At 46.8% G+C, this 22,948-nt stretch overlaps 10 protein-coding genes across 10 annotated transcripts; 6 read left to right on the forward strand and 4 right to left on the reverse strand.

Annotated features, from left to right (window-relative positions):
- Positions 1–608: 608 nt before the first annotated feature.
- N7469_000961 (cytochrome P450) lies at positions 609–2,315 on the forward strand (the record flags this gene model as incomplete). The annotated part of the gene is made up of 1 exon (XM_056639881.1): positions 609–2,315. The coding sequence occupies one exon, from the start codon at positions 609–611 to the stop codon at positions 2,313–2,315; it is 1,707 nt and encodes a 568-aa protein (XP_056505638.1).
- Positions 2,316–2,516: 201 nt separating this feature from the next.
- Positions 2,517–4,421, reverse strand: N7469_000962 (MFS transporter; the record flags this gene model as incomplete). Its single annotated transcript, XM_056639882.1, has 7 exons — positions 2,517–2,771; positions 2,826–3,398; positions 3,465–3,526; positions 3,579–3,807; positions 3,858–4,023; positions 4,083–4,347; positions 4,409–4,421. 7 exons carry the CDS (start codon positions 4,419–4,421, stop codon positions 2,517–2,519), a joined length of 1,563 nt encoding a protein of 520 aa, XP_056505639.1.
- A 1,565-nt stretch (positions 4,422–5,986) lies between these two features.
- N7469_000963 (uncharacterized protein) lies at positions 5,987–6,497 on the forward strand (the record flags this gene model as incomplete). The annotated part of the gene is made up of 2 exons (XM_056639883.1): positions 5,987–6,354; positions 6,419–6,497. 2 exons carry the CDS (start codon positions 5,987–5,989, stop codon positions 6,495–6,497), a joined length of 447 nt encoding a protein of 148 aa, XP_056505640.1.
- A 241-nt stretch (positions 6,498–6,738) lies between these two features.
- Positions 6,739–8,250, reverse strand: N7469_000964 (uncharacterized protein; the record flags this gene model as incomplete). The annotated part of the gene is made up of 1 exon (XM_056639884.1): positions 6,739–8,250. One exon carries the CDS (start codon positions 8,248–8,250, stop codon positions 6,739–6,741), a length of 1,512 nt encoding a protein of 503 aa, XP_056505641.1.
- A 684-nt stretch (positions 8,251–8,934) lies between these two features.
- N7469_000965 (Glycoside hydrolase 18 protein) lies at positions 8,935–9,556 on the reverse strand (the record flags this gene model as incomplete). Its single annotated transcript, XM_056639885.1, has 2 exons — positions 8,935–9,049; positions 9,099–9,556. The coding sequence occupies 2 exons, from the start codon at positions 9,554–9,556 to the stop codon at positions 8,935–8,937; spliced, it is 573 nt and encodes a 190-aa protein (XP_056505642.1).
- Positions 9,557–12,586: 3,030 nt separating this feature from the next.
- N7469_000966 (uncharacterized protein) lies at positions 12,587–14,543 on the forward strand (the record flags this gene model as incomplete). The annotated part of the gene is made up of 2 exons (XM_056639886.1): positions 12,587–14,446; positions 14,505–14,543. 2 exons carry the CDS (start codon positions 12,587–12,589, stop codon positions 14,541–14,543), a joined length of 1,899 nt encoding a protein of 632 aa, XP_056505643.1.
- Positions 14,544–15,387: 844 nt separating this feature from the next.
- On the reverse strand, positions 15,388–15,795 carry N7469_000967 (uncharacterized protein; the record flags this gene model as incomplete). Its single annotated transcript, XM_056639887.1, has 1 exon — positions 15,388–15,795. One exon carries the CDS (start codon positions 15,793–15,795, stop codon positions 15,388–15,390), a length of 408 nt encoding a protein of 135 aa, XP_056505644.1.
- Positions 15,796–16,181: 386 nt separating this feature from the next.
- N7469_000968 (N-terminal C2 domain-containing protein) lies at positions 16,182–17,484 on the forward strand (the record flags this gene model as incomplete). The annotated part of the gene is made up of 5 exons (XM_056639888.1): positions 16,182–16,194; positions 16,273–16,289; positions 16,352–16,375; positions 16,434–16,840; positions 16,902–17,484. The coding sequence occupies 5 exons, from the start codon at positions 16,182–16,184 to the stop codon at positions 17,482–17,484; spliced, it is 1,044 nt and encodes a 347-aa protein (XP_056505645.1).
- Positions 17,485–18,026: 542 nt separating this feature from the next.
- N7469_000969 (phosphatidylinositol-3-phosphatase YMR1) lies at positions 18,027–20,408 on the forward strand (the record flags this gene model as incomplete). The annotated part of the gene is made up of 3 exons (XM_056639889.1): positions 18,027–18,050; positions 18,117–18,599; positions 18,657–20,408. The coding sequence occupies 3 exons, from the start codon at positions 18,027–18,029 to the stop codon at positions 20,406–20,408; spliced, it is 2,259 nt and encodes a 752-aa protein (XP_056505646.1).
- A 441-nt stretch (positions 20,409–20,849) lies between these two features.
- Positions 20,850–22,030, forward strand: N7469_000970 (40S ribosomal protein uS3; the record flags this gene model as incomplete). Its single annotated transcript, XM_056639890.1, has 3 exons — positions 20,850–21,003; positions 21,213–21,526; positions 21,704–22,030. 3 exons carry the CDS (start codon positions 20,850–20,852, stop codon positions 22,028–22,030), a joined length of 795 nt encoding a protein of 264 aa, XP_056505647.1.
- Positions 22,031–22,948: the final 918 nt, after the last annotated feature.

A 22,948-nucleotide genomic window follows, 5' to 3' on the forward strand; every position in this document is an offset into this window, starting at 1 on the left:
CTAATCTCGACAACATATGCAACTGGTAAATCGGCAATACATATACTTCCTGACTTCATTCCGCCATAATGTTGAGAATATCACAGCAGTTTTCTACCTTCTTGCAAAGTTAGCAAGTCAGCGCCTAGTTTCATGAAGAAAGTGACCAAAAATAAGCATTCTGAATAAACTGTGTATTCAAACTACCTCTCTTTTCCTGCACGCAAGGAATGGATTTGCTCAGTATTAAATGTTGGCTGGCAAAATCTGGCCCCACACATCTAGAAAGGCATCTCCGATCTAGCAGACTGGTACATTGTCCATTTTTGCAGGCAAGCCACTTTCCCTCGGCTTTTTCTAGCGGCTCATTGGCATTTCCCCTCCCTCAGGGATCCCCGCTAGCACTCCGAGCACACTTAACTCACCCTACACTAGTAAATGTGGAGGCGTGGGGCTTTCTACAAGAGTGTCCATGTGGAATGGCGTGGGGAAGCAGTATAATCCAAAAAGAATAAAGAGACAGCCACTGGACAACGAGAAAATTCAAAATTTTCTAGTTATCCAGTGGCTGTTGGTGAATTATATCCTTATTCTAGGGTTCATCCAATTCAAGTATGACATTCCACGCAATGTTTGATAACATTGCAGTGTCCTCCATCACACAGCTCCTAGCATCATGCTCGGTCTCATTCGGCTTTGCCATCGCGGTCTTACTTCCTCTTGCTGGCCTTCTAATCCATGACTTTCTCCTCTATCTTCGTTTACCACCAGGACCTACTCCCCTCCCATTCATAGGAAACAAATTTATTATACCGCCGACTTCCCCATGGATTCAGTTCGAAAAATGGTCGCGAATTTACGGTCCTATCTTCACAATTTGGGTCGGACGAAGGCCAACAATTGTTATATCAGACCCTAACGTTGCAGTCGACCTCCTCGAGAAGCGCAGCATTAAGTACAGCTCTCGACCGAGATTTGTGGTTATGGGTGAACTCTATTGGGATAACGCAGGGATTCTAGTCCAGCCATATGGCAAAGAATGGCAAACTCGTCGCCGAATGTTGCACCAAGCACTTAATCCATCAGCCTTACGTTTATACAAGCCAGTCCAAGAAGCAGAAGCGGCAAGACTCTGTGTATCTATTTTGAAAGATCAGAAATCCTACGAAGGGCTCATTGATCGGTTCACCGCCAGCGTGGTATTCTGCATTGCCTATGGGCATCGGATTGACTCTATGAATTCGAGCATCATTCGTCGGAGATTAGATTATATGCAGTATTCCGCATCACTGAATATTCCGGGGAAGTTTCTAGTCGAGTCGTTTCCCTGGCTGAAACACGTACCAAATTATCTAGCTCCATGGAAAGAAGAAATTCAACGTCGCGGGCGTGGTGAAGCTGCAATGAATCTGGACCTACTACGTCGGGTGAAAGATGACATTCGAAATGCCTCTTCTCCAGACTCCGTACCAAACTCATTGACCAAGTTGCTCCTCGAGGCACAGAAATCAGACTCTGAAACGTTCGATATGCTCAGTGAAAGAGACTTTTCTTTCGTACCAGCATCACTCTTTGGCGCTGGAAGCGATACCACAGCCAGCACTCTCTGCAGTGCCATACTCATGCTTGTGACAAATCCCCAGGTACAGGCCATAGCGCATGCAGAACTGCATCACGTCATTGGTACATCGCGAATGCCAAGTTTCAGCGATGAACCAAATCTGCCGTATATCAAGGCACTTTGCAATGAAGTACTTCGAATTCGGCCGGTGGCCGTTCTGGGGGGCACACCACACGCCAACTCGATTTCCGATACTTACAATGGATACCATATTCCGAAGGGTACAACTATTCTGTCCAACTCTTGGGCCATCAACCTGAATTCATCATACTATCCCAACCCGCATCATTTCAATCCTTTGCGCTTTCTGAAGGTTGACCCGTCAAGTCTCCCTTATATGCCTTCTCTCTCGGCAAATGATATTGTGGAGATGAATCCTCCGCAGACGCATCCTGCAAAAGAAGGACATAGTTCGTTTGGATGGGGACGTCGAATTTGTCCTGGGGCCGGGCTAGCGCAGAATTCACTTTTCATTGCGCTGGCGCGGCTTCTATGGACCTTCGAGTTTACGCCAACGCGAGATGAGAATGGTGTTCCGAGCAAATATGATACATTTGCGTATACGGAAGGATTCAACATTAGACCTCAGCCGTTCCAGTGTGAAATCAACCTTCGAAATGAGAAGCATCTGGAGGCCTTAATGGTAGAACACGAAGAAGCCGAGAGAATTTTGAGTCCGTTCAGTCCATTCAAAGAATTCTGGTCTGAGAACTGATCATTTTATTTTCCCTGGTCGATTGGAGTATTGAATTGGTCTGTCTTCTGACCAAGAACTACAGTTTCCCAGTGTATCGTTACAACACGACCGGGTAACATGTTAGTTGAGTTGCTTTTTTTTGATCAAATAGTATTAGCTCGCTGGAATATTTTTGAAAGGAGAAGATCTAAACAAAGTCCAAAAGAAATTATCAGGCTCTTAAAGATTAATCTGGAACTTCTTGCTTGTCCTGATGCGTTCGCCGAAGACGTAGAAAACAATCGGCAACGGACACAGTGCCAACGCAATAAAGCCAAGCAACGAGTTTCCCCATCCAAGACCAAGCTTCTCATACATCTTGGGCCCCGCAAGTGGAAGAAGACAGCCAGCCAGAGATCGGAATACTGTATTTGCCGCCATCGCACTGGCAGCATAGATTGTAAATGCATCGACAAGGTAAGTACTGACGGTCATCTGGAAGAAACCTCGTTAGTCACGAAGTATATCTGAGAGCCTGATTCAACTTACGAACGAAATCAACATTCCGACTCCAAGAAACGAAGTTCCAATAATTGGCACTATCCAATGTGTCTTGTAGTATGCCGTCCAGCCATACATGAAAAGAGACGCGGGAACAAATAATGAACCAGGAATCATAGGAGGAAGACGATATTCGGGCTTACTGACGCCATTTTTCGCAGTGAGGTATTTCAGTAAGCGATCAGATGTCGCGCCCAGAACCATGAGTCCAATGATAGATCCAATGCCGATTCCAAGATATGATAGACCCACAGATCCTTGAGAGAAGCCATATTGGTCTTCGAAGACGGAGCTGATCGTGGTGAAAAGAAGATAGAGATATCCATATATCACACCAACGTAGAGAGAAAGCAGGAAGACGATGGGCGAAAGGAAGAGCATCTTCGTTGGTCGTACAATGGAGAATACAAAGAGATCTCGGGGACTGCGGCCTGTATCAAGAGCAGAACGCAAGTTCATGTTGCCGGTTTCTTTCTGTAGTCTCTTCGTTTTGCGAGCGAGAAGTGTGGGTGCATATGATTCTTTTATGGTTAATAGTGAGCTGATAGCGACGGCTCCGCTCTAAGATATGATAAAAAGAGTTATTAGGGTTCGAAAGAACAAGAGTAAATATTGATGTATACATACCGCCATGGCCAAGACCCAAAAGGTCCATCTCCAACCCTTTGCCTGGGCGAGATATCCACCGGCTATATAGTAATTAGGATTGGCATTCTATAGGAAGTTTCTGGTGGGACATACCGACGGGACCAACAACAGGCCCAATAAGAGGACCAATAGCCCACGCAGCCATGGCGCTACCCCTTTTTTCTTGAACGAACATATCTGCAATCGACCCAGCTCCAATGGTCAAAGGGCAACTACCTACACAGCCAGCGAAGAAACGGAAAACAGTCAAACTGCCAATATCAGGGGCAACGGCGCAGGTGATTGTCCATATCACATAAAATATGTTGCAGACGTTATAGACCTAGAAATAGCTTAGCCTTTGAATGCTAGTCCACTTGCGGCTCTACCTACCCAACGTCTACCGTAAAGTTCGGAGATAGGAGCGATAAGGAGTGGACCGAAGCAGTATCCGAGGAGGTATACAGAAACGACGAAAGATGCAAGTTCTGTGCTTGTGATTTCGAAATCCTGGACTAGTTGATTGACACCCGGGGCGAACATTGATGAACCGAGAGGGCTGTTGAGATACGTTGTTAGTCAAGACTTACTTGTAAGTAAGAGCTGGGGATTTCCTACGTTAAAAATGTGATCAACGCGATCGAAACGGTTGCGCTTATCTTCTGCTTTTTCGTCCAATTCAAGGGATTTTCGGGGTCATTTGGTCCATCCCAGTCCACAATATTTGGATCACGAGCACTTTCATCTGTTTTAGTGATTGTATGCTCTATTCTGGGCCCTTTTTCGATATCGGTTCCCCCTGGAATAGAGCGTTTGTCTTCATCGATCTCGTGGAAGTCTGCGTTACTTGCTGCTGGTGTAGATCCATCTACGGATGGACTTTCTGGCATTAAATGTTAGCACTTCTGTTAGAAAGCAAAATTTGGGAACCTCGGAGAACATACTTGAGTCTGCCATATGAATCTTTTAGAAGACCCTTTTGAGGGTCAGCACCGTGTCCTCTGCTGGTCTACTATGTAGATCTCTCCCCAGTTGTTTGCCTCGAATGTTCTCGTAACTGACTCTCGGAGATATGCAAGAAAGCCACCAAATAACACTTGCGTTGGACCGGTAAGCTTTCAGAAAAGAAACACTATGCTACAAGACGATTGAGATGAAACTTGGGGCGAAATGGAGTTTGATTCTCAGGGTTGTTTTCAGGGGATACAGGCTGGAAGAGGTAAAAGACAGACAAACGATACTGCATGAGAAAACTTTTACACACTACAAACGAATTGAACCCTGAAAGAGTAGACCGACTTACCTAGACGCATGATCTCGGAGTTTAGACCGATTAACCCCCCGCAGCGAAATCTCCACTTTGAACGAGAACGAGTGTTGTCCATCGCAAGACTTGTGCATCTCGGTTGATGCCGAATGTCCAAAAAGTATACATAAGGAATTGTGCAGGGCTATTTTCTGGTTTTTCTTTGGTGGAATACGAGGGTGAGATTTGCTAGTATCAGGCCCGAGCGCCACGATGGCTGATCATACAGCACAAAGACGGATTTGAAGCTTTCAAGCGGGCCTGGCCGCAATTTTGGGGTGAGACTGGACGGCTTTTGTACGGTAGACTCCGTGCCGATGCGATCGGGTCTTTTCATAGTAGATTAGACGTACATAGTACTACTAACTATGTAAGAAGACATACACCCTAGTTATTTGAAGTGGTTGTAGTCAGCATCAAAAAAGCTATATCTAACCTTCGTGGGGAAGAATGGGTCCCTAGATCATCAATATCCACTCTACGGAGTAGAGTCACTGTGGTTCCATCCTCTTCCCATGTTATCCCAGTACATATCTGTGCATATCTCATGATTGACAAATTTGGTCGGTGGCCCTTTCGGGTTTGAAATGGTCTGATACCATGCCACTTTGCTTTTTCCTGATTGCACACATACCACTACATGATTACGTTCCTAATAGTTTAGTCATGGTGGTGGCAGATAGTTAGCAGTTATTTCACCGCGTACGTACAGAGATGTGCTTACAGCTCGAAAGATCTTCTAACCTCTTCGAATGATTGTCATTCAGCCTCCTACCACCAACATCTACGTTGATAGCTTGGCAATTAATATTTCCTAGAATAATTTCTTGAAACGCCCAGTCTTATACTTCGAGAAACGAGCCAGCAAATTCTTTACAACTCCCAATGCTGATTGACATCATCCAAATGGCTGTGCAAAGCACCTCAAAGACTAATATCGAATAATCTTAGGAAATACCAGCAGTCAACATGAACAAATGACAAAATGAAACATTCCACCAGAATATTTTGGGGGCGAAACACGCGAAAAAGGAGATGTTTCCTTTTGCCAAGAAATTCCCGCGGAGAGGCTCAACTCCGCCTTTTTTCTCCGTCATCACTCCACTTCACTCCACTTCACATCTTGTGTAAATCAACCATCCACTACAACCTATTCTATCTCTTTCGAAGATCATCTTAGGATAGTCTCTACATCCTGCATTATACACTAGCCACCATGCGATCGTTCATACCACTCGTCCTTAGCCTGGTCGCGCTCGCAACAGCAGGCCTCGTCACAACCGAGAAACCAGAACCGGCCGTAGTGTCTTTGACCGAAGACACCTTTTACGATTTCATGGAGGAACACCCGTTAGTTCTGGCAAACTTCTACGCGCCATGGTGTGGACACTCGCGAAGGCTAGCTCCGAAGTATGAAGCAGCGGCCAAGGTGTTAAAGGAGGATGACATTCCTTTGGTTAAGGTAGACTGTACGGTGGAGGAGGGGCTATGTGCAGCCTTTTCCATCCGCGCATATCCTACTCTAAAAGTCTTCCGAGGTGCTTGGTCAGATGAGCCATATGGTGGCACTCGTCATCCTGAATCGTATGTGTTTCCACAGATACTACAGAACTACTCATGGACATACTGACCCTGACACTTTGAATAGTATTATTTCGTATATGATGGAGGAGTCGATGGATTCTGAGACCGGAGATGACTTTTTCTATCAATCTCCTACTGCATAAACATACGCCCAGTCCGGTTGGATTCTCTTATATCCTTTATTCGTGGTCTTATTTGAATTAGCGTTCCAGCCTAAGCAACTTCCAGTTAATCAATTTGACCTGTCTTTTACTGCGACATTTCTCCAGCTCAGATGTATCCCACTTGGGGCTCTAGCGAGTACTAAATGACTTAAATGCCTTTATTCAAAAAAATTCCATTATATTTGAACTTGAACTTCATCATTCTAGGCCCAGCCTGAGACTATGTGCTATCAGTTTCCCGAATTACCAACCAAAGACATTTACGGAATCGATCTTTCCCATCTCCAGCCTGTGACTCATTGAAACGGTCTCGCCTTCTAGGGTTATTATATTTCTTCAGTGCCGAGTTCAACCGAGTCAATCTTGATTTCCCAGTCATGGGCTTAACATCAAGTTCAATATCAGAAATCCACGGTTGAAGTGCCTGGAGTCTCTGCATCTGCAACTCCATTTCTAACTCCTGTCCCTGCGACCCACTAAGATCATCCGGAGACTTTTTAGATAAATCAGCCAGGTGCCGAACAAGGGGAGTTTTCTTGTCGATTTTTCCCGATGCGTCTAGAATAGGTATCTTAGCCAAGTAAGCTAAAGCGTCTAAATTCGCAAGTTCGGCTTTTAACCCATGAGATGCGAAGATCTCTTTATTCGCTTGCTTGATAGCTTGGTCCGATCGACCTTTCGATCTCTCGCCTTCGGTGAAACTGGCAATCCCATTGAACGCAGATCCGAGCCAATGCAATGGGAACAGAATCGGAACGGACTTCAGTATGCCGCCAGTAACTTCGAGGACCTGCATCGGGGGATTGGTCATAACAGTCTCATTGAGTGAATCAAGGAATTTGAGGAATGCGCCCTTGGGGATGTTGTATCTTTCGAGCATTGGCACATATCCGCGAATAAATGGTGAGCCGGGTGTAGAGTCGATTGCTGGGATGGCGATTATTCTATTTTGACTGAGAGGTAATGGTGGACCTCCCGGGCTCTGCATACCCCCTTGGTACGGCGAACCCTCTTGATAAAAGGGCATAGGAGCTCCATTTGGTGGACCTCCTTGATATTGTGAAGCATTTGTATCTTGAGGTTGTCCCGCAAAAGGAGGTCCTTGAAATCCTGGACCTCCAAAATATTGCGGAGTTCCAACGTCCTGTGGTCCCCCTGGATATTGCGAAGGTGGATATTGTGGTGCTCCTGGCGACAGGCCCGAGTACTGGGGAGCTCCTATATCTTGAGGCCCCTCTGGATACTGTGAAGGCGAGTAGTTTGGTGCAGCTGGTGGAGGTCCTTGATAAGCCGGAGCTCCAGGATATTGCGGAGCACCGGGGTTTGGCGCAGAACCGAAATATTCGGAAGTGCTCCCACTATACGGGGCATTTTGGAGCTGCGGAGGTCCTTGGTTTTGCGGGGGTGATTGGTATGGCGAGGATTGATATTGTGGAGCTCCTGGTGAAGGTCCTCGGTATGGTGAAGGTGCTCCTCCAGATGTAGATCTTGAAGCGACGGCTAGAGGAGCAGGGACATCATTAGATGAACTCTCGGGGACGACGACCTCAGGCAATGACGAGTAGTCCATGCTCTCCTTATGGCCATTCTTGGAATCAGAAATTCCAGATGTTTCGAGTGCAGAGTTGCCCACCGCGCTTGAATATGACGGTAGACCTCTATTATGCATTTCTTGCTCGGCATAGTGCCGATCCAAGTCCTCAAAGGGATTGTTCGACTTTTGATCTGACATAGTGTGTATATTCAGATTAAGGTGGCTGAGAAAAACCACAAGACAAGAAAAGTTCTGCTTTGGCTCTGTTCCTCTTATGCTGACGTCGTGAATCAGAAGGGAAATTCTCAATGTCTTTAACTTTGATATGCGACGGTTGGGTTTTAGGGTTAACTGGTAATTCCCGGAGACCACAGCGAGACCCAAGTAGATAACGTAGTTTCTTCGCTTCTTCTTAGAGATGAATACAATCGGATTTTATGACTGTTGTGATTTTTTTTAAAGAGAAGAATTTCAAGAACGAGAAAAACAAGCAACTGAAGACGTTTGGCCCCCAAAAATCAACCTCAGCCACGGCCCCGTTTTTACCTGCAAAGCCGTGCTTATCGATTGGTTGAACTATACTGGATTCGGAATGGAGTGCGAGATCAACTGGGGCCAAAAGATGAAGAATTCAGAAATAGAAACAGTGAATTCAGGAAATGAACTATCGTTGATTTGATGGGGGGTATATGTAGAATTCATCAGTACTAATTACTTCGCAATAATGACACAGTATGAACTTGGTGGAGTAATAAAACAACTTGCACGCGAGAGCAACTTGAACCATGAGTCTCATCTTAAGTGGGGAACTGCAAGTTCCGACGTGTCAAAAAAAAAAAATAATCATAGGATAAAATAAGTTCTAGGCACTAATTTAGGCCATTAAATGAGAGCGATCACACCAAGAGCTGCACCTGCAACCGCCACAAATGATCCAGTCAACGCACCACCAGCGTTGAACGCAGTGGTGGTCTGAGCAGAGGCAGAGTTACTGCCACTACCACTGGCATTAGCACTAGATCCACTACTGCTAGCAGCTCCCTTGCTGGAAGAGAGAAGCAGCCGGGGTTGTAGAAGGAGAAGAGATGGCGGCTCCTTCAGAGGTCGTAGTCGCATGTGTAGTCACGACAGCAGTGGTAGAGGACACAGTCGGGGCGGATGTCTCGGTAACAGTAGTGCTGTCAGAAGTAGAAGAAGTAACTTCAGCGGAGCTTTCGCTCGTTGGTGTAGCAGTTGCAGAGGGCGTCCAGCAGGGTAGGTAAGACTTCGACGTGGCTCTGGTCTCGGTACCGGTGTACATGGGGCATCCAGGGACATCAGTCTTAGGAGGAGCACGGCCACCACCACAGTCAAGTGGGTCACAGATCTCGCCGGTGTCTGGGTCAAACCAGTGGACGATCTTGTCGGCACAGGTGGTGAAGCTATGAGTTGAGCAATCCACGGCCACAGCACTAGATGCGAGCATCAGTAGCGGGAGAGCAGTAGCGAGAGTTTGAGCACGCATTTTGGCGATATCAGATTGATCACTTTGAACGAGTGTGGATCAGTGAGCGACAAAGAGAGTGAAATTGCCTTGTAGGGCTGAATATAATTAGATATGGAATTCGTTGAGGACGGCACACCAAAAAGAATTGAACACCGGAGATCTTCCTCGAGTTTTATATATGGCCCCTTCTTTTTTGCCGCCCCAGAAGAGCCAAATCCAAAAGAGTCATAGTCAAGGCGTCCGTTCCCGGGAAGTCACTGCCGAAATGAAATTTTGAAGTCTCTAACCCTATAGAGGATGAGTGCGAGGCTAAGCGTTACTTCCCCTGGTGAGTGTACTGAGACCTAGCCTATCAGATGGCTTCGCTCAACTTGAGGGATGCGCCAAGCTCAAGGCAAAATTGAAAGGTCACCTGGGCACGGATGTAAAGTTTGATGTTTCTTACTTCCTCGAAAGAGCGCGATGTGCCGAGATCCCGGGTTTGCCTCTTCCCCAGACAAGAATAAACCAGGGGTTCCTATGTGGATCACAGCTTGATCGGTGGGGTGTAGCCAGTGTGCAACAATATATTATGTACAAATAATCCTCATTTTAGATATGTCCGAGAACTCAGAAAATCGTTCACTTGGTAGTAAGACGTGTTTAATTGTACTTTGAACATATGGGAAGATATTAGAGTGGTTCCAATCTTGGAATCTCCGTGCACTTCGATCATTTTCATATTATCACCGCGGAGGCCCTAGGCGCAATTGCAATCAGCTACAAGCAACTAGAGACTATACCGGAATAATAAGTTCGATAAATTTTGCCTAAATTAATGCGGGAACACTCAGTCAGCAAGATTTCCTTAACATTTCTGTGGTATTGATCGATACATATCGCATTCTTTATAGAGGATACAGGTCACTGTTCGACACGCTTACAACTTGAAAAAATGATCCGGAATGCTAGCTGTAAGTTAAAGAGTGAAAGATATACCTTAGCAATACCTATTACTTGGTAGAACACTCAGTCATTCATACTAGTCGTATAACGCCACTTCGAATGCTACACGAAAAATATTTTCAACTTGATAAAGTGGACCGTAAGAGTTGCTTCTGCCGGAGTTTCATCCAGCCTACAAACAAAGTGCAAGAAGCCTCGTGTCGCCATCGGCCCACGGAGCCCCAGAACCTCCTCTTTGACCTTCCATGAAATATTATGGTACAGTAGCTCATCGTTCATATTGGTCACTTGTCTACCTATTGAAGAAATTGTAAGGCTTGTTTATACTCATACCATTCCTGCGGCTTTCGCTTGCTTGTAATGTCTTCCAGCGAGGATATCAATACCAGCTTCTCGAATACTCGGCGGCACTTACACGGTTGTTATCGAGCCAGTTATCTGCAAATCGGTAATAGACTCGAAAGGCACATAGTACAGAGTACCTTCATCGTATTTGAAAGGAATTTTCAATTGAGAAGTGATAGACTATACACTTCATGATCAACTCTCAAGGCTCCAAAACGGGTATCTCACTACTGATGATCATCACGATCATATCTGGGACATGTGACTTGGCAATAGATATGCTAGTACCTTCGGAGGTCAATAAAGTCCGTTCTCGAAATTGAAGTTGGTCATACCGACATGATCCACCACCGAAGCCGGTATATTTCATGTCCAAGGATGGCTTCGTACAGAGACATAGTCAATAAGACGACCCATGAATGAAATTCCTCATTCCCCTTCAATTTTAATACTCGTAATAGTGCATTTATAGTATCTAGTCATCTTAGGGAGGCAACGTAAGAGCGCAGACTGACCTCGTTCTACATCGATATAGCCACGGCTACGGCCCTAGAGTGATACACTTATGACTCGGAATATGAGAATAACGGCTTTGCAATCGTACAATGTAGAAGGCTTTTTCGGGTTCCTCTTCGAATGAACCCCGATACCACTTGAACCCTCGCGACGATCCCCACGCTAGCAACGCTCGCGAAGAGCTGGCACTCCACAATGAAACCCGTTCGCCCCGCTATTCTCGAAGCGACCCTTGCACAGGCGCTCTCTGGGGCCGTTACGTGCGGATGTCATGCAGCCACCCGAGAAGAGTACGAGAGACTCAAACCATAGCTCTACAGACACTTGAAGAATCAACAGATACTATACAGATACCTTCAAGTTGAAATGATCTGATAAAAATCCCCAATAACTGGCAAGCCTGATTAGATAATAATACTGCCTTCAGTGTTTTTTGAAGAACTACTTGTAACGTTGATCTGTACCATGACTTGGCAGTCTACTACTTTGTAGGTTCAAGGTGAATTGTGGATTTCGCCTGGTCAACCCTTCAAGTTTTCATGGCTTTCATCAAATCTATTTCAACTTCATCAACGTCCCGATCAGCTATACGACCATGTACTCCATAGTAAGATCCGATTTGTAGATGATACCCCATACTTTTCACTAAAATACCCGCAGATCAATGGAACAATCCACTCGGGGTACACTTGGAGGTAAGCGAGCGGGTGTGTTCAGGTACCCGGTCATCCTCATTAGCCAGAGACCCATGTTCTCCAATGCCGATCTGCAAGGACACGGCCAACCCCGGACCCTGAAATTCTTGAAGAAAACGGCACGCGAACTCTTGACGTCGCATTTTCCCTTTTCTCTCATTCGTTGTTCTCATCAGACCAAGTCGTTAGCTTCGCTAGTAGTTGAAGTTCATTGGCCGAAAAGGGAACCATAGGTATGGAATGGGACCTTTCGCTTTCGTTCCGACTGAAAGATCTTGAGATGGATATAACACGGGTCGAAAAGGGGAACTACTCCGCTATCGACTACCCAAAAGTTCCCGTAGACTGACATCAGAAAGAAGCACAGGGTCAGAAAGGTGAAGATCTTTACTTATGGAGAATCAGAGTCCTCGGCCTGACCTCTTCCCTGCTAGGGCATAAATAGAGAATACTCCTGCATATCAGTGCCAACTCATTCGAGAGTTTAGCTCCCGGTCAATCCTCTCCAGCGGTGTATTACCTGTTGCATTCTTGCAATTGATACAAGATGCGTTTTTCTGCCGCCTTTATTTCGACACTCGTGCTGTCTGGCACTTCACTGGCTAGCGCTTCCATCCAGTCCAATGCTAGCTCAGAGGCTAGTTCCGATGCCACATCAGTTGCGCATGTCCAAGGTAATGTCGCGCAGGCAGCGAGCACTTCTAGCAGCCCTGCAGAGACTCCAGTAGTCCAGCAGGCTGTCCCAACGACGGATTCCAACGACAACAGCGAGAAGGAGAACGACACGGCTCCTGATGACACCACTGGCTCTTCAGTACCACCACAAAAGAGCAAGGATGTCTCCAAGAACGGTGCTGCAGAGAGCTCATCTTCGGTTTCAGGTTCAGGCTCCGATAAAGAATCTGCAGGCCTTGAGAGTATCATCCCGTCATCCACAGATGCTGGTTCGCAGACTCATGGTCCTATCAATACCGCTTCATCGCAAGCATCCGGAAGCTCGATCAGTAGTATGGCTGGTAGTGCTACATCAAATACTGCTGCAGACAAGACGGCCACTGTCACGCAGTCTGCGAAGTCTTCTGCTACTAGCGGCGGCTATGCGAATAGCATTCATGCAGATGGCGACGATGACGGTAAGCTGCTTTCTTTCGATGGCACTTTCCTTGATTCATTCAAAGACTTCGTAAGCTTCCTTGAGGGTGTGAAGGGCCTTCTTGCACCGACTCTTCTTGGAGATATCGAATCATTCTTTCATCATGTCGCATACCTCCTTGATGATAAGACCACCGACCAAACCAAAGCCCTTATTGAGACAGCCTCGGCTCTTTTGACAAAGAGCCTGATCAATAAGCTCAATGGCTTGCTCGACAATGCCAGTGAGCTCTTGACTAAAGATTTTGTTCACGAGACTAAGAGCCTCATCAACACTGTTGCTCCTGTTCTCACTCCTGAGTTGTTCAAGGAAATCAATGGTCTGCTTGAGAATGGCAATAATCTCTTGAGCCCTGAATTTGTCAAGGAGACAAAGGGCCTAATTAACACTGTTGCTCCTGTCGTGACTCCCGATCTTCTGAAGGAAGTAAACACTTTGCTGAAGAACGGCAATAGTCTCTTATCTCCTGGCTTCATCAAGGAGACTAAGGGTCTTATCAACACCGTTGCACCCGCTGTCACGCCTGAGCTTTTGAAAGAGGTCAACAGCCTTCTTCAAAATGGGAATACGCTTTTGTCTCCAGAGTTTGTCAAGGAGACCAAGGGTCTCATTAATACTGTCGCTCCCGCTGTGACCCCAGAGCTTCTGAAGGAGGTGAACAGTCTTCTCCATAATGGCAACAGCTTGCTCAGCCCAGAATTTGTTAAAGAAACAAGGGGCCTGATCAACACTGTTGCCCCTGTTATAACTCCCGAGCTTCTGAAGGAAGTGAATAGCCTTCTTCAGAACGGTAATAGCCTCCTCAGTCCAGGATTCGTTAAGGAGACCAAGGGCCTCATCAACACAGTGGCCCCTGTGATAACCCCCGAACTGCTGAAGGAGGTCAACGGTCTCCTCTCCAACGCGAACGATCTTCTGACAGGCGACTCGGTCCATAAGATTAACGAATTGCTCACTAACGCCAATGCGCTGTTGACACCATCATTTGTGAAGACGACTGGTGGATTGATCAACGGTATCTCACCGATGGTCACCCCTGAGTTGTTGCACAATGTTTCCTATCTTCTCGGTAACGGAACCAACCTGTTGAGCCCGAGATTCGTGAATGATACTCGTTCGCTGGTCACAGGCGTTGCACCTGTCATCACACCCGATCTCCTAGCTAAAGTCGGAAATCTTCTTGGAAATGCAAATGAGCTTCTTTCGCCCAAGTTTGTGAACGAGACAGAGACTTTAATTGAGGATGCATCTGATGTAAGACCCTTTTTATATGAACATTGACCTGGTTTTGGTTTGCTGACCCACTCTTTAGCTTCTGCCTCTTGTTGTGAAGCTCATTGATTCGTTGTGATAAGTAGTGGGATGAATTGATATTTTTTTCTTTCGCATTTCTGAACGACTAATTACGGTGACCTGACCCCATGGTAATGACCGAGTACGTTAATATGCTTAATATGATTTAATTGAATGACAATACAACGTCCATTGAACAGACAATCTTGTCAGGGCGACTATGATGGTAATTCTCTGTTGCGCTTTCTGGGCAGGATAACCTGAGGAAGGGTAGACAATAGATAAATTTTAGAATTCAGCAACGATTTAGTGAATCCTTTGCATAGACTGCGACATAGTGGACTCCCTCATTGCGGAGAGGCTACACGAGGCGTGAAGAAGCCAGCTGAGGCTAATTCTGTCATGGGCAACTCGTAGATCCAAGCGCGCAATGCGCTCGAATGTGACGGAAGACTATGATAGCAATCGCCAGGGCGTGGATTGGTTTTTCCGTCTTTGAAGGGGCTATACACGACGAGTTCAAGTATGCTTTCCGATTCGTTTGAAACGAGAGTATGACCGATTCTCAATGAACTGCATGTCCGGATGCGGAACCCAGGACCGATATAGTCTTCTGGTACATCCATTTTCGCTCATTTTCGCTCGTGGTGGGTTAGACCTGGCCACTGCAATTCATCGGGAGTGGCGATCTTTAGCTCCTGGGATGACGAGCCCAATGCTCAGCAGGCGCATTCAGTGGGGAATGATGGATGGGCACGGTGCCCCTGAAGAAGCTCCGTGGAGCAGGTCTTCTCATATGAGGAGCTAAGACAAGGCCACAACTATATTATGGAAGGTGACCGTCATGATCCGCTATTGATCGCGTCTTTATGACATTATCGGGAGGTAGCGATTGATTGCCCTCAGGACGGAATGTCTGATGCCTTGACTTCCTGAAACTTGGAAAGAACTTTCATCTCAGTATCTCGCTCTTTGATCTTCTTATCAATTGCCTTTTGAACCTGTTCCTTCTTCTTTTCAGCTTCTTCGATTCTCCGCTTGACTTCTTTCACAGCAATCTCCTGGGCCCTCAAAGCAGTCTCTTTGGTCGGGAACTCTTGCCGCAATTGCTCGATCTCATCGCGAACATCTTTTTCGTCGATCGGTTGGCAAGTCAATGGGTGGTAATGGTAAATTGGCAGTGGATTTCCCGGCAGTTGGACTTCTGGAAGGTCGGGATGAATTGGGGTGTCTCGGATTGGAGAATCTAGCGGGACAATCGCAGCGCTTTCTGCTGGAGGAGATGGAAGAGACGGCTCGGTTCTAACCATGTTTGCAGATTGGAGTGCGTTTTCTCTCACAGATAGACCGAGAGAAGCAGATAGAGATCTGTGTCGAAGTGGCTGGGAGGGTTTGGTCTGAAGTATGCAAGGAAATCGGTCGGAAATGGCTCGGCGGCGGCTTTCAAGATTCTGCCAGCTTTAAAGTTTCACCGCCAAGGAACTGCCTTACGCGGGGAGAGTGACTGGACGACGACATCACGGCAGAATCATTTATTTTATCATCAAAATCGCAGATAAACCCCAGAAAACCCCTTAAGCGGGTCCTAAGTGGGCTATTCGTTGTGCATTTGACGGCAGGTAGTTGGTGAAAGGATCCCACGCAGATTATATTGTCTCATATTGAAGCTTGCTTGGCCGCATACCTTTGAGCCACCATGCAAGCATTTGGTATGTCATATCTTCTAGTCGGGTGTAGAACGTCAAATGCCCGTGGATCGAGCCTAACTAACACTTCGTGATTTTTAGTTCCGAAGAACAGGAGGGTAAGCTTCAGGAATTCCAAGGAAGGTTCCAGTTGAAGCTAATCTGTAACATACACATATAGCCCAGATTTGAGCTAGTCCTCAGAGTATGTTCCCACAGTTGTCACCCCTTTTTTTATTCCTCTATACTAACATGATTTTCAGATTAACGATATCAACAATGTCCCCTTGGGCAATGGTGTTGCGTATGTACGGTGGCGTCTGCCATCCGGCGTGTCTACAGAACATCAAGGACATACAGAAAAGGCACCTCTTAGTGACCACCGTGCATATTGGAATTATGAAAAAGTCCTCAATGTGAGGCTCACTATTGACAGGACTTCAATTCTTCAAGAATGTGATATATTTTTTGAAATCATTCAAGAGTTCAACAACTCATTAGAGAAAAACGTGCTTGGCAAAATCAAGCTCAATCTTGCTGAATACGTGGACAAGGTTGAAGAAGACGAAGGTGTTGTCAGGCGTTATTTGATGTTTGACAGCAAAGTCAACAGTACGGTTAGGATTGGAATTGCGATGCGTCAAACAGAAGGAGATCGGGGCTTCACTACGTACGTTCTACCAAATTACTTCATTTTGATTTGATAGTGTTCCCCAGCTGACTGAGAACAGGCCACATTTAAAATCAGCCACTGTCTTTGGAGGAATTGCAGGTGTCGTCCATTCCTCAGAACCGGTAGACTCCGATGAAGTTGGGCATTTACCTTCGATCAACACCAAAAGCAGAGAGACTGCCGACATGCAAGATTTATATCGCAGGACTTTGGCGGCTTCATGGACTTCTCGCTCATGCGACTTACCCGCTGATAAATTGATTGAAGAGCTTTTCTCCGGTGGCTCTTGCTGGAATAACGAAGCTCATAACGCTATGGATGGTAGCCATGACGGATCTGACCATCGAAATAGTTTCCTGGATCCAGATTCCGGTTCAAGACAGCCACGCTCCAGCAAGAGGCTGTCTCCTGGGTTTGAGAGACGCCCGAAGAGTACATCTAGTAATCACTCACGGAGCGGTTCGAAGACACCCGATTCTATTTCTACCCTTGGGAATTCTCAAAAAGGAAGCAGTCTTGAGCAACAACTTTATGATGGAGCAAAAGGTCGGAGTTGGAAGGGCCGACAGAATGAGAATGAACTGTCGGAATTCCACGTCCGAGATGATCTCCGGAGCTGGGAGGTGTCTTCTAGCAGCTAGTGTATGAATATTATCGCAAAAACCAACCAAGTAATCATGAAGATGGACAGTCCTTGTGTTTCAGTTCTATATAGTCCTATCATACTAGTCAGCGCCAACAATAACAGCTGGGCTAGTTAGTGCTCCATTAACATGACCTTTTTTAAATGTCTAATAGTAATGTTCCCTTTTAATAACTCTCTCCCATACTTTATTTAAAATTCATCTCCCAGACAAGCGTGGCTTTAACTGTGAAGAATGATATTGTTCGAATCATTCCCCAAGATTTGTTCGACTGGTTCCGCCCCACACATGACGCTCCCCCAAACTTCCCGCCTGGACTTGATGTGTAACTGTTTCCCCTTCTCTTCTCCTCCGTCCTGACAAACTCTCTCGTGGGGGATCTTCTGGGATTACATTCAATACAATCAATCTCTTATCATCTTGCACCGTGTCTCCGGTATATCCGACGACCACCACGGTGCCCGCCCCCTACTAAACTCAGAGCTTTCCCCTCTTCCAGGATGAAGATCATGCGCACACAGTGATTCACGCTTTACGGCATGGAGCGAACACGGGTTGCTAAGGTGAGCTTCGTAATATCAAGGATCAGAATGTTTTAGCTCCCATGCTAACGGTTCATTCCATCTCAGGTTGACAATGTGACCTTGGCTCGCCGTGGTGAGCAGGTCGAAGGCGCCCTCCACCTCACCCCTCATCACCTCATCTTCTCCCACGTACCTCCGATTTCAAGCGAGGATCAGGCTAAGGGCGTGACGATCAGACCGAAGGAGCTTTGGATCACCTACCCCATCATTTCATTTTGTACACTGAGGCCGGCTCCCGCGGCGTCCCGCCAGCTTTCCTCCATCCGCCTACGTTGCCGAGACTTCACATTTGTCTGTTTCTATTTCAACAACGAAACCAAGGCCCGAGAGGTCTATGATAGCATCAGACAGTGGACTTGTAAATCTGGTCGTCTTGACAAGCTATACGCATTCTCTTATCAGCCGCCTCCTCCGGAAAAGGAATTTAATGGATGGGATTTATATGACCCTCGGAAGGAGTGGGAACGTCAGGGACTTGACAAAGAAAATTCTGGATGGCGCATATCCGAGATCAATAACAACTATGAGGTATGGGATTGTGTGGACAATGAAGCTGATATTACGTGCTGATTCGATTGATTATAGTTCTCCCCAACGTATCCAGCGTTAATTCCAGTGCCTTCTGCCATTTCCGACAACACTATCAACTACGCTGGACGATATCGCTCCAGGGCGCGCATTCCAGCTTTGACTTATCTTCATCCCGTCAACAATTGTAGCATCACTCGCAGTTCGCAGCCTTTGGTTGGTGTACGCCAGAACCGCAGTATTCAAGATGAAAAGTTGCTGGCTGCTATATTCTCAACCTCTCGTTCAGAGCGACCATTGGCAGGATTCGCTCAATCAAACATCGAGAGGGAGGCGTCTGATTCGAGTCAGGAAAGTGTGGAAATATCCCAGAGTGACCCGGACATGTCCAACGCCGAGGAAATAGAGGACGATATGCTAGCTGCTGCCCGTGGAGATCCCGAAGAGCAGTGTGCGATATATGGAGCTCAACAGTCAAATCTAATCGTCGATGCCCGCCCCACAGTCAATGCATTTGCTATGCAAGCAGTTGGACTTGGTTCGGAAAACATGGACAACTACAAGTTTGCTACTAAAGCATATCTGGGAATCGACAATATCCATGTTATGCGTGACTCACTGAATAAGGTCATTGATGCCTTGAAGGAGACAGATGTTACTCCTCTTGGTCCCAACCGGGATCTGTTGGCTCGGAGTGGGTGGTTGAAACATATCGCCGGCATTTTAGACGGAGCTGGATTGATAGCTCGACAAGTTGGCCTCACGCATTCCCACGTTTTGATCCATTGTTCAGATGGTTGGGATCGGACAAGTCAGCTTAGTGCTCTAAGTCAAATCTGCCTTGATCCATATTTCCGCACTATGGAGGGCTTTATGGTTCTTGTGGAGAAGGATTGGCTTTCATTCGGCCACATGTTCCGACATCGATCTGGACACTTGAATAGCGAGAAGTGGTTCCAGATCGATAACGAGCGTATTGGCGGAGATACCAATCGCGGATTTGGAGACAGTGGTGGTGCTGGAAAAGCAATCGAGAATGCGTTCCTGAGTGCTAAGGGTTTCTTTGGCCGTGATAACAATAGCCGGGACTCATTACCAGACTCCGATGGGGAGCTCCAGAGCTATGACTCCGACAGCCCTGCAGCAAGAAAGCCCAGTTCGTCTCCCCGGTCCGCTATCTCTGAGAAGGAGATAACAAAGGTCAAGGAGACGAGTCCAGTGTTCCATCAATTCCTGGATGCTACCTATCAGCTGCTTTATCAGTATCCAAACCGCTTCGAATTCAACGAGCGCTTCCTTCGACGGCTCCTCTACCACCTCTATGCCTGCCAGTTCGGAACGTTCCTATTCAACAACGAAAAGGAACGGGTGGATACTCAGGCACGAGAGCGAACTCGAAGCGTATGGGATTATTTCCTTGCGCGTCGGGATCAGTTCACTAACCCGCAATATGATCCCGAGGTCGACGATCATAAGCGGGGAAAAGAACGCTTAATCTTTCCCCGAGTCAATGAAGCTAGGTGGTGGGCCGAAGGCTTTGGTCGAGCTGACCACGAAATGAATGGTCCTCTCCGAACGTCCGATTCTTCAACTTTAGGCAGTGAAAGTCCTGGTAACAAGCATGCGCCTATCTTGACTGGCATTGAGACGGCACAGCAGTCCACTAGAACCGGGGCTCACAATGCAGCAGCATCTGGCATTTCTTCCGTTACCTCTGGTATCTCGAATTTGACTACCATGAAAGATCAATCTACAGGGAATGTAGACAATAACCACGCACAGGTGGAGGTGGAAATGCAACGAGGTTGAGATTAGGACTAGGATGAGAAATCTGAACGATGCATGTAACGCACGCAGCTATGAGATGTGGGTTTAGATACAGAAGCAATAAACGGTCATAGCGAATTCAGCTGGATATTATACATACCATCCTCTAACATCTAACTATACTGCATACAAACAACTCTACGCACCCAACTGTATAACTAACTGACCTTGTGTCAGTGTATTACTAATCCTCGGATTGACTAACTAGTTATGTCATCGACACCCCATAAATCGGGCATCAACTCTAGGCCCAAAATTCTCCCAGTGCAAGCGAGGGTTGAGCCCTAACCCAAACGGGCAAGGGAAACCCTACGACCAAAAATCCCCACTAAATCAGAAAACTGAACGACCAACTCTCGACCTCGACCTCGCCCTCCCCCGTCGACCACCCCCCTCCTTTCCAACAACCAGGAAACCGCAAAAATGGCCGCTGTCCAGGGTGCTATCTCCAAGCGTCGGAAGTTCGTCGCCGACGGTGTCTTCTACGCCGAGCTGAACGAGTTCTTCCAGCGCGAGCTCGCTGAGGAGGGCTACTCGGGTGTCGAAGTCCGTGTCACTCCCACCGTCACCGACATCAGTACGTTTTTTCTCTTCGCTTTTTTCGAATCATCCTTTCATTGTGGGAATATGGAATTAGGGATTGCCTGATAAGAGGAGGGAAACAATGCGCCAAATTGTGTCAAAAAAAAAAGAAAAGCTTTTCGAACATGGCGTCGTCGCGGGCATATAATTTTCACGAAGATTTCGGATTGGGAAATTCAATGCTAACGGGTGATTCTTTTTTAGTCGTCCGTGCCACCCACACCCAGGAGGTTCTCGGTGAGCAGGGTCGCCGCATCCGCGAGCTCACCTCCCTCATCCAGAAGCGTTTCAAGTTCCCCGAGAACTCCGTCTCCCTCTATGCCGCCAAGGTCCAGAACCGCGGTCTGTCCGCTGTCGCTCAGTGCGAGTCCCTCCGCTACAAGCTCCTGAACGGTCTCGCCGTCCGTCGTGCCTGCTACGGTGTCCTCCGCTTCATCATGGAGAGCGGTGCTAAGGGTTGTGAGGTTGTTGTGTCCGGAAAGCTCCGTGCCGCCCGTGCCAAGTCCATGAAGTTCACTGTATGTTCACATTGAAGGGGCATTGAGGGGAGAAATGGATGTATTTGAACACGGGTGATCGATGATATTTTCTGCTTTATTGGTCAAATCGGTCGATCCGGCTCAAATTGCTATATCACCCCATCGCCCTACCCATCTGATATACACAAATTTGCGGCACAGACTAACAATGTCCAGGACGGCTTCATGATCCACTCCGGTCAGCCCGCCAAGGAGTTCATCGACTCCGCTACCCGTCACGTTCTCCTCCGCCAGGGTGTCCTTGGTATCAAGGTTAAGATCATGCGCGGCTCCGACCCCGAGGGCAAGGCCGGTCCCCAGAAGACCCTCCCCGACTCGGTCACCATCATCGAGCCCAAGGAGGAGCAGCCCGTTCTCCAGCCCATGAGCCAGGACTACGGTGCCAAGGCTCTGGCCGCCCAGCAGGCTGCCGAGCAGCAGCGTCTGGCCGAGCAACAGGCCGCCGAGGCCGAGGGTGCTGCCGAGGGTTACGCTCAGGAGTAAAAACGTCGTTTTTTATCTCTTCCGCCATATTATCCTTTCCTGTTCTAACCTGAGCCTATACTCTCTACCTCACGCAATCAAAATTACATGAACACTTCCAAACTCTTCCTTATTTTTTTTCCTCGTCTCGCTTCCTAATGGCTGCATTCTCTGGGTGTCTGGGTGGAATGCGCCTTCGGCATGATGTATCAAGATCTTACGTGTAGCGATCACAATCATGATTGAAAAGAGAGCAACTAGTGTTGTGAAAGGTTTTTTTTACTGATAGTAATGTTGCCATTGTACTCGTAGCACCACCAACTCATTGGAACGTGGACATTGAACACGAATGGATTTGATCGCAGTGTGTTGGTGCTTAGAGGACTCCAGTCCTCAATACATACATAGTATGTCATCTTGCCAAGGTTGGCACGGTATATTCCAATACATCACATATATAACATTTCATATGTTATCGTGAAAGCAGGGTTATATAGTCCGTTTTTTTTCACGATTTAAGCTTATCCTGCTGATTCCAAATCGAAGAAAAATTGTCATGGCAATATACCTATACTAGGTAAAGATCATTATAACAATTGTTCAGACCGACTCTACATTTTACAAACTGTTGTAGGTCCATTGCAGTACGAAAATCATACTACGTAGATCCATTTGCGATATGAGTTTCGAAACAAAGGGAAGGGCTTCTTTCAAATCATTTAGCTCTCGTTTGATCATACATAGCACTCCTGCTTACTACTGCGACTATTTTTTACTCGAAATCCTTGAAATACTCGAGTTACAAAGAAACAAGATAGTGTATCTAGAAAGTATCTTTCATTGCTTTTGTCATCTCCGCACTCTAATCGAAACATACTTAAACATTTCGTAGACTCCTCCATCATGTCATCATCTATCTGCGTCAAAGGGTAAAAGGGG

The sequence above is a fragment of the Penicillium citrinum genome (assembly GCF_028827155.1).
Source record: "Penicillium citrinum strain IBT 23319 chromosome Unknown utg000001l:1.0-4955037.0:1.0-4956770.0, whole genome shotgun sequence".
NCBI classification, from domain to species: Eukaryota; Fungi; Ascomycota; class Eurotiomycetes; order Eurotiales; family Aspergillaceae; genus Penicillium; species Penicillium citrinum.